Raw genomic sequence first — 16240 nt, 5'->3', positions numbered from 1 at the left:
AATTGGGTATATGGGATTGTATGATACTATTATTATTATTTTTATTTTTTGTGGTTGAACTGGATGGACTTGTGTCTTTTTTCAACCTGACTTACTATGTAACTATGACTTAAACTATCTCAAGGTGGATTCGCCAAACTATCATTCAGGCATATGAGTTGAGGCATAGGATTCCACCGAGAGACCTGAAAGCACATTCCACTAGAGGGGTTAGTGCTTGGTGGGCAGTGCATCGACAGGTGTCTATGGCTCAGGTCTGCAGGGCAGCCGCTTGGTTTTCAGTTCACATATTCACCAGATTTTATCAGGTGGATGTCAGGTCTCGAGAAGACAATCTTTGGTCATAGCGTGTTGCAGGCCTTATAGGGCCAAACGACAGTTGGGTATCCCTCCCCTCAGGTGCATTGCTTTAGGACATCCCAGATAGTCATGAATAACTGCTCTGTGTCCCGTGATGTATGATAAAGAAAAATGGATTTTTAAATACAGCTTACCTGTAAAATCCTTTTCTTTGAATACATCACGGGACACAGAGATCCCTCCCCTTTTTCCTGGGACTCTTCATTGCTTGCTACAAAACTGAGGTAATTCCCGTATGGGGCGGGTTATATGGTAGGAACCTTCTTGCTATTGGTTGCCAGTGTCCAATCACCTAGAGGTAGTGTATAACCCAGATAGTCATGAATAACTGCTCTGTGTCCCGTCATGTATTCAAAGAAAAGGATTTTACAGGCAAGCTGTATTTAAAAATCAGTTTTTCCGGTGACCAGATCGTCACCAGTCATCTGTATGAGTGTCGTAGGCGGGAAAGCATGGGATCATTCATTTTTTTGATCTCATGCTTTCCAGCCTGAAGAAGAGATGTGGGGTCTTATAGACCCCATATCGCTCCATAAAGAGGACCTCTCATGCACTATTCCCATTACAAGGGATGTTTACATTTAAAAGTGTAAAAAAAGAAAGAAAAAAAACAAAAAAAGAAAAAATTTAAAGCACCCCGTGTGCGTGCGTTTAGAAGCGAACATACGTGCAAGTCCCGCCCACATATGTAAACGCTGTTCAAACAACACATGTGAGATATTCCCGTGTGCGTTAGAGCGAGAGCAACAAAATAATTCTAGCACTAGACCTCCTCTAACTCTAAACTGGTAACCTGTAAAAAAAATTTGAATAAATACATTTAACTGACCAAAAAATTGAATTAACTTTACTGTTTTGTTATTTTTTAATTCATGAAACAGGTTTTTTTCCCCCCCAAAAAAACACGTTTGAAAAATTGTTGCGCAAATACCATGCATAAAAAGTTGCAACGGCCGCCATTTTATTCCCTAGGGTGTCTGCTAAAAACCATGATGCTTGGGGGTTTCTGAGTAATTTTCTAAAAAAAAAAATTATGATTTTTACATGTAGGAGAGGAGTGCCAGAATAGGCCCGCTATGGAAGTGGTTAAGTATAGCAGGTTTTTGAAAAAACAAATCAGCCTTTAATATCACTTTAATCCAGGGATCCCAGATTTTTCAAAAATGTAATAAACAAGTGTGATTTAATTGTACTTCTGTCTCGGTCTGATTCATGGTTTCTGACAGAGGGGTTGCAGTGTTGTGGCACCAGCACCAGTGCCTAAGGCCCAATTTTTAGCCCCTGTTTAACAGGGGTGTGTAATTACAATTTTTGATGCAATACTTTGCAGCAGGGCTCATTCCTGCGCTCCAACTATAGTATCTGTGAGGGGTTGCAGTGTTGTGGCACCAGTGCCTAAGGCCCAATTTTTCAGCCCCTGTTTAACAGGGGCATGTAATTACAATTTTTGATGCAATGCTTTGCAGCAGGGCTCATTCCTGCTCTCCAACTAGAGTTTTTGTGAGGTGTTGCAGTGTTGTGGCACCTGTGCCTAAGGCCCAATTTTTCAGCCCCTGTTTAACAGGTGCATGTAATTACAATTCTTGATATAATATTTCAGCAAAAAGCCCACAGCAGACCACCAGAAGGCAGAGATTCTCTTATCCCACACATTACAGGGAAATAGATTATATACTTTTTACTATTCTGGATGCTTTTCGAATAGTAATGCACAACAATTTATGGTTAGAACATATTATATAATTTATCTGATGGTTATGTGCTGTTATGGTACTTTCTGAACCATAGTTGTCAAACATGATTATTGTTTGTTTATTATTTTTGTTTTCTTACAATGTTTGCAGATGAGGATATACTACACCATCAACCCCTGAAGAAGAGGTTTTACCTTCTAATAACCTTGAAACGTGTTGGGCCTTTTTGGTCCTAGTATTTACTCAGGATCTATAAGTGTGGTGTTATGATCCCTATTGTGTCTGTATATATCACTGTATTCCTTTGTACATCATTTAGCAGTAATTGTGCATCCATTTGTTCTTACTGTGTTTTTTAATGTTTTAGTTTTTCTAATAATAAAAATGTATATCTTGATACAATTTTGGAGACTACTATCTTTTAAAAGTCCCACAAGAGGAAAAATTGGCACTCCTAACACCAAACCCTTTTTAGGACAATAACTTGCATATTTGCCTTTAAAATTAGCACTTTTGATTTTGAACGTTCGAGTCCCATAGACTAGAACGGGGTTCTAAAGTTCGCACAAACTTTTGGTCCGTTCGTAGGTTCTAGTGCGAACTGAACCGGGGGGTGTTCGGCTCATCCCTATTCATCTTACTTCATGCACATGGGTCTGCTCCATGATGTGCGACTTATGGATCTTTTTCTTTGACATTGCTGCAGCTTGGAGCTAGGACGAGCTCCCCGTACTTGCCTGCACTCACAGCGGTCTGGTTGGACTTACCTCTCTACCCGAGCATCACCTAAATTGTCATTTTGGGTCATTCTTCGGATGGAGCCATTGTGTTCAGCATCATTACGTGGTGGATTGATGAGGCTGGTAGTTTATACAAGAAAATATGTGTTTGTGGGGGGGGGGGGGGGGTGTTACATGTACTAGCTAGCTGAATTAAATGCAACAAAATTGAGGTGAACCTCCAGCTCACACTGTAGTTGCACAAACAGTTACAGCAAGTTTTTGTCCCCCCATTTGGAATAAATGTGTTATATGAGTAAATAAAAAGCTGACCATCATTCAATCACCCCAGTCAGTGGTAAATGGTTGGTCTCAACACTCTAAACTGCTACATTTATTGTACAGGAGAGCTTTTTCTGTTGAAAGACAGGCAAGCCTAAGAAAGAAGATGAATAATGCAGCCACCACATCCAAATTGTTAAGCTGCAATAGATTGCTGTATTACAATTTTAATATCTATATAAATCCAATAAAGAGGCCATGACCTTTTCCCACAATTCAGTGCTGTATATATTCTTTAATGTTCTGTTGGCATGTACAATCCCATGTAAACTGCATTAAAATCTGCTGAAGTCAGTCTTATTTGTGTTCAAAGGTGGTTTAACGTTCATTAATGGCGCATACACACGATCGGACAATCCGCCCCTGTGTGGGCTCCGGCAGACTTTTTCTTTCCAAAAGTCCGGCGGACTTAGAAAGAGGTTTTGACTCAAAATTGTCCACTGGACTCGGCAGTCCGGCGGACAATCCGCCTGTCTGTGTGCTAGTCCGCCGGACTTTTGAAATGAATGGACTTGCCCACACGGAGAATATTCCATTCATTTTGAACGTGGCTCCAGGTAGCCGGTACTAGCGAAAAAAAAGTGAATGTCACCGCCTCCATCGGCGAGATTGACACCTCGCTGGCCCCGTCCCCTGGTATGGATTTATAGGGGAAACCCTACGCTGAAAAAACGGCGTGGGGATCCCCTCCAAACTCCATAGCAGACCCTTATCCGAGCATGCAGCCCGGCCGGTCAGGAAAGGGGGTGGGGACGAGCGAGCGCCCCCCTCCTGAGTCGTACCAGGCAGTGTGCCCTCAACATGGGGGGTGTTTTGGAGAAGCACCCCAAAGCACCTTGTCCCCATGTTGATGAGGACAAGGGCCTCTTCTTGATAACCCTGGCCGTTGGTTGTCGGGGTCTGCGGGCTGGGGGCTTATCGGAATCTGGGAGCCCCCTTTAATAAGGGGGCCCCCAGATACTGGCCCCCCACCCTATGTGAATGAGTATGGGGTATTATGTACCCCTACCCATTCACCTAGTGAAAAAAGTGTAAATAAAAAAACACAACACAGGTTTTTAAAATAATTTATTAGACAGCTCCGGTGGTCTTCTCTTCTTCCGTCTTGTGGGGTCTTCTCGCCGGACTCCTCCGCTATCTTCTGCTCTTTTGCTAGCTCTTTTATTAGCGGAGGAGCCCGGATTTGTTCTTCGTTGTCGCCGCCGCTGTCAGGGGGGTCTTCTTCCGACTTCGGGGTCTTGTCCCGCTCTTCGGGGGTCTTGTCCCGCTCTTTGGTTCTTCTTGCCTGGCTTCCGCTATATTCTTATAGTTCTTTTACTAGCGTTGGCCCAGTCTTCTGCCGCCGCCGCCTTCTTCTCTTCTTCTTCTTCCTTGCGATGTTGACACAACGCTCTCTCTGGCCGCAATGGCAGGGACACGTTGTGCGGTGACTTATATAGGGACAAGGGGCAGAGTCACCGGGTGATGTCACATTGTGACCCCGCCCCTTATGATGTCACAACCCTGGAGGAGAAGAAGAAGAAAAGGCGGCGGCGGAAGAATACCGGGCCAACGCTAGTAAAAGAGCTATAAGGAGATAGCGGAGGTCCGACAAGACCCCCGAAGAGCGGAAGAAGGCCCCCCAGATGGCAGCGGCGACGACGAAGAAGAAAGCTGAGCTCCTCCACTAGTAAAAGAGCTAGCAAAAGAGCAGAAGATAGTGGAGGAGTCCGGTGAGAAGACCCTCCAAGACGGAAGAAGAGAAGACCACCGGAGCTGTCTAATAAATTATTTTAAAAACTTGTGTTGTGTTTTTTTATTTACACTTTTTTCACCAGGTGAATGGGTATGGGTACCATGTACCCCATACTCATTCACATAGGGTGGGGGGCCAGTATCTTGGGGCCCCCTTATTAAAGCGGGATCCTGGATTCCAATAAGCCCCCTACCCGCAGACCCCAACAACCAACGGCCAGGGTTGTCGGGAAGAGGCCCTTGTCCTCATCAACACGGTGACAAGGTGCTTTGGGGTGGGGGGCCGCAGGGCCCCCCTTTCCCAAAGCACCCTCCCATGTTGAGGGCACGTGGCCTGGTACGGCTCGGGGGGGGGGGGGGGCTCTCACTCGTCCCTACCCCCTTTCCTGACTGGCCTGCATGCTCGGATAAGGGTCTGCTATGGACTTTGGGGGGACCCCCATGCCGTTTTTTCGGAATAGGAGTTCCCCCTTTAAATCCATACCAGGTGATGGGGCTAGTGAGGTGTCAATCTCGCCGATGGAGGCGGCGACATTCACTTCCTTCGCTAGTCCCGTCTACTTGGAGCCACGTTCAAAATGAATGGACTTTTCTCCGTGTGTGGGCAAGTCTGTTCATTTCAAAAGTCCGGCGGACTCCTGCCATAGTCCAGTGGATTGTCTGCCAGAAAAGTCTGGTCATGTTTGGGCAGGTCCACTCGTTCTGAAAGTCCAGCGGACCTCAGCTGCAAAATCCGGCGGTTTGTCCGCCGGATTAAGTCTGCCGGATAGTCTGATCGTGTGTACGCTGCATTAGAGTCAGTGAAAAATGTACTTTTGTACTGAACAGTTTATATACTAGATGATGAAAACGAGCTCATCACAGGGTGTGCAGGAACAGGAGTGGTATAGATTATACAGATTAGAGTTTAACATGCATGTATCCAGCCATGCCCAATTCATTTAGTCTTATGCAAGTCACATGTATGCCCAAAGGCAACAATTACCAAAGCAAGGATTTCAGATTCTGGAATGTAGAGTGCTGATCATACTTTATAAAGAAAGTCTTAGTAAATATATAAAACAATCCAGATTAAAGAATGTTAGGCATGTGAGCCAATCAGTACTCCTCTAACATTAACAGTTATTACATGACTGGCCTAAGAATTTGGGGTCTGTGGGTGCACCAAACGTGAAATTGTTACCTAATGCAGTCATCTAATATTTATGGGCACTATTCGTGTCTGTAGCTCTAAATTTAACTTAGTTGCCGTTTTAATTACGTGCATTTAAAAAAAGTAGCCGTACAAGAACTAGGCTCTTTAAAACTGATTGTTATTTTTAATTAAAAAAAAAAGAGAGAATTTACAAACATGTTATACTTACCTTACTTATCTCCCCCTGCTATGGGGACACAACTGCTCTTATGACAGTGACAGAATGTACAAAACAAAGTAAAAAAAAGTTTAAAAAATCGAATTGCAAATTATTATTATTTTTTTTACATATTGTCACCAGTTAGTATCCCTGATCACCGCCATAACACTGTACTGCACTGGTGACAGTATGTAAAAAGAAAATTTCTGTATGTTCTAAAAACTTGTGACAAAAAAAAAAAATCACAAATTCAAAAACCTCACTATGCCTCTTACTAAATACTTCAGAATTGATTTGTACTGTCCTGGCAATTTAAGGGTCTCAAGAAATGAGATAAGCAGTCAGTACGTCGGGATTGATCAATTTTCATATATATATATATATATATATATATATATATATATATATATATATATATATATACACTCCAGTTTGTAGATTCTGTAACTTTCACACAAAACAATTAGCATACCCTGTGTTTGATGGGCACTAGCGGCTCCACTGCCCGTTTCCTACTACGCATGCGCAAGTTGCCAGAACACAGCGCGCCCCATTCCCCAGAAGACAACCCGAGGAGGAGAAGACTGAAGATCATCGTAGAGTAGGAAGATCTGCCTAGCAACAGGGGTTTCTGGTAAGTTAAAAAAAAAAAAAATTCAAATGCTTTTATTTTTTTAAGAATATTAATGCTATTATTTTTTCTAGGGTGGCCCTCCACTTTAAAGTAGTGATCCGTATCTGTATGGCCCCGTGGACTAGTTCCCCAAACAGCCCACTATGGAATAATCCCACATTAAATGAGCTGCTTATAGTTCCTGACCCACAAAGGTGGTCTACACAAGGAATTAGATATTTGTGTCAGTGGTATAATACCCAAGGCTTTTAGACCTTCTCCCAGTTACAGGAGGAATTCAACCTTCCCCCTACTTTTCTACTCTATAATTATCCACTTCAGTTTCCCCTTTAGGCACAACTTGGGTAGTTGATAGAGCCACGCCTACTCACACCTCTTAAAAAATTGCTGACACAACTAAGTACATTTTTTAGTATTACGCACTTGCCACCAAATCACATACATGTATGTAGGGTTATGGCTGCAGCTGTATGCCATAACTGTTGTATTTTTTTTTCCAGGCAGTGATGCTTTCTTCATCTAAAAGCAATCCTAATGGCTGATTAGCAGCTGTATTGCTTTTACAGGTGGTGGTGGGAGGGGGAATAATACCCCCTCTCTCCACCCACTGGCACCTCTCTGGGCTCTCTTTTGCAGGCCAGGCATGTTCCTCCACCCCAAACTCACTCATCCATGTCTTTAAGGACCTTGCTTTTGCACTGGTCCAAATCATTTGGTGGAGGGGGGATTATGGTGGGGGTTGTTTTTCAGGGGTTGGGCTTGGCCCCTTAGTTCCAGTGAAGGGCACTTTTAAGCATATAAATGATCCAATGATGTCAGCATACCACTCCAATGATCAGACTTGTCCTGACATGCCCCTCTGCACAGCCATTCACTGGGAAGCTCTGTGTGCTGCTGCTTCCTCTCCTCCCCCTCAGCTGTGATCACTTATTAAGAAAATGGGGTATTTAACCACTTGAGACCCGCACTATTGCCGAATGACGGCTACAGCGCGGACCTCCTTTGCCGGGTCTACGTCTATTGACGTCGTCCCGTGCACGAGTGGCCTGCGTGCCCCCTGAGGGGCGCGCGCCGCGTTCTGTGATCGGCGAGTCTATGAGACTCGTCTGATCACCGATCCGAGCAAGGGGTCGATCCCGACCCCTTATCACGTGATCAGCTGTCAGCCAATGACAGCTGATCATGTGATACAACGGAGCCGGTAATCGGCTAATATTCAGCGCGAGGAGAAAAAAAAAGAGCCGATTACCGGCGGCCGTGATCGGGACATCAGTCCCGATCACGGCCAGCCCTGCCAGTGCCCACCTGCCCCCTGCCAGTGCCACCTCAATAAAATATAAATGCCCCCCGTCAGTGCCACCCAGCAGTTCCCATAGTGCCACCCAGCAATGCCCACAGTTCCACCCAGCAGTGCCCGCAATCTGCCTCAACAAAGGTGCTGCACCCCAGTGCCACATATCCGTGCCCATCAGTGTCATCTACCAGTGCCCATCAGTGCTGCCCATCAGTGCCCAGCAGTGCCACCTATCAGTGCCCATCAGTCCCATCTATCAGTGGTACCTATCAGTGCCCCTTAGTGCCACCCATCCATGCCACCCATCCGTGCCAACCATCCGTGCCATCTTATCTGTGCCCATCTTTGCCCATCAGTGCCGCCTTATCTGTGCCTATTAGTCCCACCTTAACTATGCCTATCAGTGCCCACCAGTGCAGCCTATCAGTGCCCACCAGTGCAGCCTATCAGTGCCGCCTCATCAGCGCACTTCAATGAAGGAGAAAAATGACCTGTTTGCAAAATTTTATAAAAAACTATTAAACATGATTTTTTTTTTTGCATCTTTTTTTGTTTGTTTAGCAAAAAATAAAACTCCCAGCTGTAATTAAATACCACCAAAAGAAAGCTCTATTTGTGGGGAAAAAAATGATAAAAATGTCATTTGGGTACAGTGTTGTATGCCCGCGCAATTGTCATTCAAAGTGCATCAGCGCTGAAAGCTGAAAATTGGTCGGGGACTGAGGGGGGTTTAAGTGCCCAGTAAGCAAGTGGTTAAATTGTTTTTTTATATCTATACACAAATGTTTTGTCTTTCATGTCAGTTTTAGGCTTTGTTCACAAAATGGTGCAGAGACGTTAATTTTTCTGCACTGTTCTGCAAGGGCACAAAAAAAAAAACAGTGGTTCTCTATGTGCCCTGTTCACAGCACATTTTTTTCTGTGCAGGAATCTGCAATGTGTATGCAGTTTAAAGCTGGGTTCACAATAGCTGCGGGGTCCGAGGCGTCCCTGTTCACCATTTCTGGTGTGAATCAGGTCTGAATTTTTGGCTGAATTTGCACCTGAAACGGACCAAAAGACGCACAGGACCCCCTAAAATTTGGACCATGGCCGCCCCAGAGATGTGTGAACCAGTTCCATTGAGAGCTGGTCACAATCTCCTGATATGCAAATTGGATGCGGCGAAGGCCACATCCAATGCGCATCAGTGTGAACCCAGCCTTATGCACAGGGAAAAGAACTGGCGTGACACCAACATTGCTGTGAATAGGGCACATAACTGATGTGCATAAAACTGATGTCCACCTGCAAGAAAACTGAGGTACACTGATGTCTCTGCAAGTGAAATCTGCGCAGTTTTCCCATCAGTTTCCATGAATGTATGTTGTGAACGTGCCTCTAAATTAAATGGGTTGTATTACAAGGTGATTGTTTACAATCACTTTTAGTTCCCATCAGGGGCGTTGCTGGGTCTACAAAAGATCTGGTGCTAGAGCCCATAGCAGCGTAGTAAAGAAAGTCATACGCTTGGGCGGGCATACACATGTATATACAGTAATATATGTGTGTGTGTATATATCCCCAGAGAGCCCCCCACTTACATCAGGGTCCCCAGAGAGCCTCCTCCTTACTTTAGAGTCCCCAGAGTGCCTCCCCCTTGCATCAGGGTTCCCAGAGAGCCTCCCTCTTGCATCAGGGTCCCCAGAGAGCCTCCCTCTTGCATCAGGGTCCCCAGAGAGCCCTTCACATACATCAGGGTCCTCAGAGAGCCCCCCCCCCCACTTACATCAGGGTTCCCAGAGAGCCTCCTTCTTACATCAGAGTCCCCAGAGAGCCCCCCTCCCCTTACATCAGGCTTCCCAGAGAGCCTCCCCTTACATCAGGGTTCCCAGAGAGCCTCCCCCTTGCATCAGGGTCCCCAGAGTGCCTCCCCCTTGCATCAGGGTTCCCAGAGAGCCTCCCTCTTGCATCAGGGTCCCCAGAGAGCCTCCCTCTTGCATCAGGGTCCCCAGAGAGCCCTCCACATACATCAGGGTCCTCAGAGAGCCCCCCCCCACTTACATCAGGGTTCCCAGAGAGCCTCCTTCTTACATCAGAGTCCCCAGAGAGCCCCCCTCCCCTTACATCAGGGTTCCCAGAGAGCCTCCCCTTACATCAGGGTTCCCAGAGAGCCTCCCCCTTGCATCAGGGTCCCCAGAGAGCCCTCCACTTACATCAGGGTCCCCAGAGAGCCCCCCTTACATCAGGGTCCCCAGAAAGCCTCCTCCTTACATCAGAGTCCCCAGAGAGCCTCCCACTTACACCAGAGTTCCCAGAGAGCCTCCCCCTTGCATCAGGGTCCCCAGAGAGCCCCCCACTTACATCAGGGTTCCCAGAGAGCCTACTCCTTACATCGGGTCCCCAGAGAACATCCCCCTTGCATCAGGGTCCCTAGAGAGCCCTCTACTTACATCAGGGTCCCCAGAGACCCCCCCCCCACTTACATCAGTGTTCCCAGAGAGCCCCTCCCCTTACATCAGGGTCCCCAGACAGCCTTCTCCTTACATCAGAGTCCCCAGAGAGCCTCCCCCTTGCATCAGGGTCCCCAGAGAGCCTCCACTTACATCAGAGTTCCCAGAGAGCCTCCCCCTTGCATCAGGGTCCCCAGAGAGCCCCCCACTTACATCAGGGTCCCTAGAGAGCCTCCCACTTACATCAGGGTCCCCATAGAGCCCCCTTACATCAGGGTACCCAGAGAGCCTCCCCCTTGCATAAGGGTCTCCAGAGAGCCTCCCACTTACATAAGGGTCCCCAGAGAGCCTCCTCCTTACATCAGGGTTCCCAGAGAGCCTCCCACTTACATCAGGGTCCCCAGAGAGCCTCCCCCTTGCATCAGGGTCCCCAGAGAGCCTCCCACTTACATTAGGGTTCCCAGAAAGCCTCTCCCTTAATCAAGGTCCCCAGAGAGCCCCAACTTACATCAGGGTTCCCAGAGAGCCTTCCCTCCCCTTGGGGACCCCTGCAGAGACTCGGGGCTATGGGCCCCAGATTCAGGGCTACAGCCCCAAAAGCCACCTCCTAGTGACGCCACTGGTCCCCGTTCACATCGGGCCGATTTGACACTTCAAATTGCATGCCAAATCAGAGCCTATTGCCGGCAACAGGACCGTCTGAATTGGTGCGATGCTGGCTTTACGGCATCACATCGGTTCCCAAAAGTAGTTCCTGCACTACTTTTGACTACTTCAGGGGCGATTTGAATAGACATCTGTGCATGAACCCGCACACACGTCTCTCAAATTTCCCCCAAACTTCAGCAGAACTCGCAGGTTTTCAAACCCGCCCTCAGTGTGAACAAGGGCTAGGTGCTTCAGGCATGGACCAGATCAATTCTGATTGGATTGTGCTGACCAGTCAGAATTGATCTGGTCTGTCCTGGAGGCGTACATAGGGAATAATGGAGATTTCAAATCCTTAGACCACTGGAGCGGCTTTGGGGTGAGGATGGCTCAGCAACCCCTAGAGGTAAGTAGAGTGAGTGAGTGGGTGGGTGGCCATTGTTAGTTCCCCTCCATTTTTTTCTGTAAAGGTGAACTAACCCTTTAAAGCGGTAGTAAACCCGCAATTTTTTTTTTTTTTTTTTAAACCTGCAAAGCAAAATGCATAATGAGCTAGTATGCACCGCATACTAGCTCATTATGAAATACTTACCTTAGAACGAGGCCCCGACATCTGGCCCGATCCACGCCGAGGGAGCCGACATGCTCCCTCGGCGTCTCTTCCGGGTATCGCGGCTCCGGCGCTGTGAGTGGCCGGAGCCGCGATATCGTCACTCCCACGCATGCGCGCGGGAGATTTCAGTCCGGCCGCACGAGCGCTGCCGGATTTTCACGGAGAGAACCCCCTTGTGCGCATGCGCCGCTGCAGTCAGCGGCGCATACCGAGGGGAATATCTCCTAAACCGTACAGGTTTAGGAGATATTATTTTTACCTACAGGTAAGCCTTATTATAGGCTTTCCTGTAGGTAAAAGTTAAAAAATTGACCATACTACCACTTTAAGGATCCTTCTGTGCAGCATGCTGACTCCTCCTCTCAGGCTGGACTGCTTTCTGAGGGCCCATTTAAATGTCTGTACTGCCATGTGTGGAGAAATCCCATTGGATTTCATAGACTGGCTACACATTTACAATAAAAGGTGATGTAATACACTGTGGTATAATGATTGCTGTGCATTGGGGAACATGTTTTACAGCACTTTAAGAAGCAATGGAGTTGATTTACTAAAGGCAAAGACTGAGTACTTTGCACGGATGTTCCAGAAGTTTCCTCAGAGCTTAGTAAATCAGGGCCACTGACAGCTCCCTCCACATACTCGAGGAGAGCTCCGAATCCTCCACCTGCAGCACGGCTTTTGATACGCTGAGGGAACGCGAAGGACGCTGAGATTGGACAGATTCCTTACTGGTTCTCGGATTGGACAGACGGAGGGGGCGGGGAGAGTGTCAGTCCGTACTTTCCTTGGATTGGACCGGCTGAGTGGGCGGGGAGCAGAGGCCTTCCTTACTAGTCTGTTCCCCAGCAGTTTGTGTCTACATTGGTAAGCGGTGGTCTTGCTGTACGGACGTGAGGCGAGGTAATAATATAGCCATGTGCTCCGGCCTGGGGCCACACTGTGTATGAAGTGATTAGTAGAGGAGGGAGTTCTATAGACAGATATAGATGGATGTCCGTGTTGTGACGCTGTGTTGTCATTGCAGGGAGAAGCGTGCACCTGGGTGAAGATGGAAGCGGTCTCGGGTGAGTAGATGAACACGTGTTGTGTGTTCTGTACACACTGGTCATGCGATTTCCTCCTGTGCCCTCCCCTCCCCCTTTCCTGATCACACTGCTCTGCCAGCCTGCCTCCTCCATGTGTGGGCAGCAGATGAGCTGACTTCATAGCTCTGTGTTCCATGATCAGGCCTGGACTGGCCATAGGGTACTCCGGGGCTGCATGTGATTGTGAGGCCAAAGCAACTGAGCTACTCCTTGAACCCCCACCGCTCACCCGGCCTCTCTGCGGCTGTCTGGCCGCAATTACAGTTTGGCTGGGGGGGCAGAGACTACAGGTCACGTTACCTGTGGTTAGGGATGAGGTCAGGTGTGTTCGCGTGGAACATGTGCAGAGCCCGCCAGGAAGTGGGTGCAGCGCTGCGCTAATCACAGGAGGTGAGATATTGCCCGATATTTGCAGCGGCACATCGGGCAATGTTTCACCTCCTGTGATTAGCGATGCGCCCACTTCCTGGCGGGCTCAGCACATGTTCTATGCGAACATGCCTGAGCTCATCCACCTGTGACCATAAAGAGGGAGGGGAGTTACATGAGACGTGGCCGCCGGTGATGTATCAAATAGTGTCTGCCCCGTACTGTGCTTGCGCAGTACGGAGGACAAGGAGAAGCCGAAGATAAACGGCGCCTGCACAGTAAGTCCAGGTTCAAGCCCCACCATCCAAGTGGACATAGAGTTAGAATAAAAAAGCCGTGCCCGAAGCGTGGCGAGTCTGCGAGGGGCTCTGTTACTATGAGCGACTGTATGTCCACTTGGATGGTGGGGCTTCAACTTGGACTCAATGCACAGACTTTCGGAGTATCCTCCTCCTCCGTGCTGCGCCTTTTTGACAGAACACCAGTGTTTTGACAGTGTCCGCCTATCACATAGTGTCCGGGCCAGGGGACAAGGATAAGCCGAACATCTCCGAAGAAGAACAGCGCCTGCACACTGAGTGAGGTTGAAGCCCCACCATCCGCGTGGACATAGGGTTGGTCATAGTAAGAGGGCCCCTCGCGGGCTCGCGTCTCTTGCCAGGCTTTGGGCACTGCCTCGCTTCACTCGGTTCTTTTATATTCTAAGTCTTTGTCCACTTGGATGTTGGGGCTTGAACCTGGACACAGTGCACAGTCCCCTTTCTTCGGAGATGTTCGGCGGACACTATGTGATGGGGGACTTCACCGTACTGCACAGGCACAACACTTGCGTAGTACGAACCACAACGGAGCCGCCGAAACTGAACACCTGTGAGTCAGCTGTACGCGGTGCCTGTGTTCCAACACAGTTGTAAGACACCACTTTGTAACAGGGCCCCTCACGTGCTCGCTTCACTTCTGAGCATGGCCTCGCTTCGCTCTGTATATTTAAAAGCTAACTCTATGCCCACTTGGATGGTGGGGCTTGAACCTGGACTCAGGGCAGAATGTAGTATTAAGTACGCAGGCGCCGTGTAGAGCTGCCGATCAGCTGTTCATCTTCGGAGACTTTTGGTGGCTCCGTAGTAATTCGCTCTGTGCAGTGCAGGGGGGGGGGGGGTCATTATCCACTGGGGGAAAGTGAGTGGCTCCCCATGCGTGCGCCTGGATATGAGGAGCAGCTCCTACAGCCTCCGAATGCCTGCTTCTCATTCTCTTCCCTCACCGTGGGCATTCAGAGGTTGTAGGAGAGAATTAACCTCCTCCAGCACATATGTGAACCTAGAGTAAAGTGCAGGAATTCAAAACGTACTGAAATTCTGGTGTCACTGCGGAGGGGGTTGTGGTGGCCCTGTAAGGGATGAGGAGAGAAGGACTTTAGGGGTCTAGGGTGAAGGTTAGGGGGCGATATGGGTGGCTGTGGGCTCAGCGACCAGTAGGGATGAGCTCCGGCGTGTTCACACACTCCATGTGCAGAGCCCGCCAGGAAGTCGGCACGGCGCTGCGCTAATCAGACAGTGAGACATTTCCCAATCTGCAGCCGTGCATCGGGGCAATGTCTCACTGCCTGTGGATAGGCTCAAAATGAATAGGCTCAAATCACACTGCAAAGAATCTCATGTGTTTTGAAAAGGAATGGGGTGTGATTACTATCACACTCAGTTTGCTGCACCGCTCCTGTGTGAACCGAGGCTGAGGTAACTGACAGCCTTGGGTTCACACAGTAGCAGTGGGGCAAACTGCATGTGATTTGGATAGGAATCGCACTGCATTCCTGTTCAAATCGCATGCGATTCTTTCCAGTGCGGTTTGAGCCCATTCATTTTGTATGGGCTCAAATCGCACCGAAAAGGTATTGGTTTTGGGTATCGGAGCATTTGCATGATAACAAGTACTTGTGCAAATGCTTAGTATCGGCGCCGATGCCGGTATCTATGCAACCCTAACATTTATACTACTTGGACTTCTCAATTCCCTATCCTCTGAGCCGTGTGTGTGTGTGTGTGTGTGTGTGTATTAACATTTATCATATGAATGATTGCTGATTAGTCTAAAAAGCACTGTCTTCTACTTTGGAGAATTTCATTGTATTTTTAGAATGTTGAATTTGGAAATTAAAATGTTCATGCAATTTTAAGGAGCACCCATGAGATGTTTGCTCTTGGCCCAAGAAGGTCTTCAAACATGGAGCCTAATTCTCTAGGCCAGTGATGGCGAACCTTGGCACCCCAGATGTTATGGAACTAAATTTCCCATGAGGCTCAACTACACTGCAGAGTGCATGAGCATCATGGGAAATGTAGTTCCAAAACATCTGGGGTGCCATCACTGCTCTAGGCTTTCCAGGACCAGTCATTTAGCAGCCTTTGAAATGGAACATACCTGGGCACATGCAACAAGCTTAGAGCAAAGTTGGCAATGATCATCTAGGCCTGGCTTCGCTGTCCTGTAGTCTGGAGGTCATTGTTACTTTGCAAACAAAAACGAATGTTTGTAAATGTTGCTTAACACTCTGTGTTTTTTTGATTTGCACAATTTATGCAGACCTTATATTTGTATTTAGAACTAAGACTTGGCAAGAAGCTCAATGAGGGCAAAACTAAAGAGGTGTACGAGCTGCCCGATCACCCAGGATGTGTTCTCATGCAGTCCAAGGATCAGATCACGGCAGGGAATGCTGCCAGGAAGGATCACATGGAGGGCAAAGCCTCCATCTCTAACAAGACCACCAGCTGTGTCTTCAAACTTCTTCAAGAGGCCGGTAAGAATTATCACATGATGTATGTATGTTGTCTTCCTTTAGTAGCCTTCATTGCATTATTTATTGATGATATTATTGAGTTTGCATTATTGATTTTAATATTATTGAATTTGGACTTCTTTTGCAGATGAGCTACTCAAAGCTCACTGCATCTGCAG

General features: G+C 47.7%; 1 protein-coding gene across 5 annotated transcripts in view; it reads left to right on the top strand.

Annotated features, from left to right (window-relative positions):
* The window catches only part of PAICS (phosphoribosylaminoimidazole carboxylase and phosphoribosylaminoimidazolesuccinocarboxamide synthase), a 174268-nt gene that overhangs the window by 149255 nt on the left and 8773 nt on the right, over nucleotides 1-16240 (top strand). For 4 of the 5 annotated variants that reach the window (XM_077477438.1, XM_077477436.1, XM_077477439.1 and 1 more), the window contains 2 exons: nucleotides 12853-12892; nucleotides 15885-16082. In XM_077477438.1, the coding sequence (XP_077333564.1) occupies nucleotides 12853-12892; nucleotides 15885-16082 (238 nt within the window). Of the gene's footprint in view, nucleotides 1-12603; nucleotides 12729-12852; nucleotides 12893-15884; nucleotides 16083-16240 lie in introns of those variants that run through there. The other variant, XM_077477440.1, reaches the window with a different exon arrangement.

Source organism: Lithobates pipiens, unplaced genomic scaffold (assembly GCF_037356315.1).
Source record: "Lithobates pipiens isolate NorthernLeopardFrog02 unplaced genomic scaffold, aLitPip1_a1.2 Scaffold_13, whole genome shotgun sequence".
NCBI classification, from domain to species: domain Eukaryota; kingdom Metazoa; phylum Chordata; class Amphibia; order Anura; family Ranidae; genus Lithobates; species Lithobates pipiens.
This window is presented reverse-complemented; position numbering and strand designations above follow the sequence as displayed.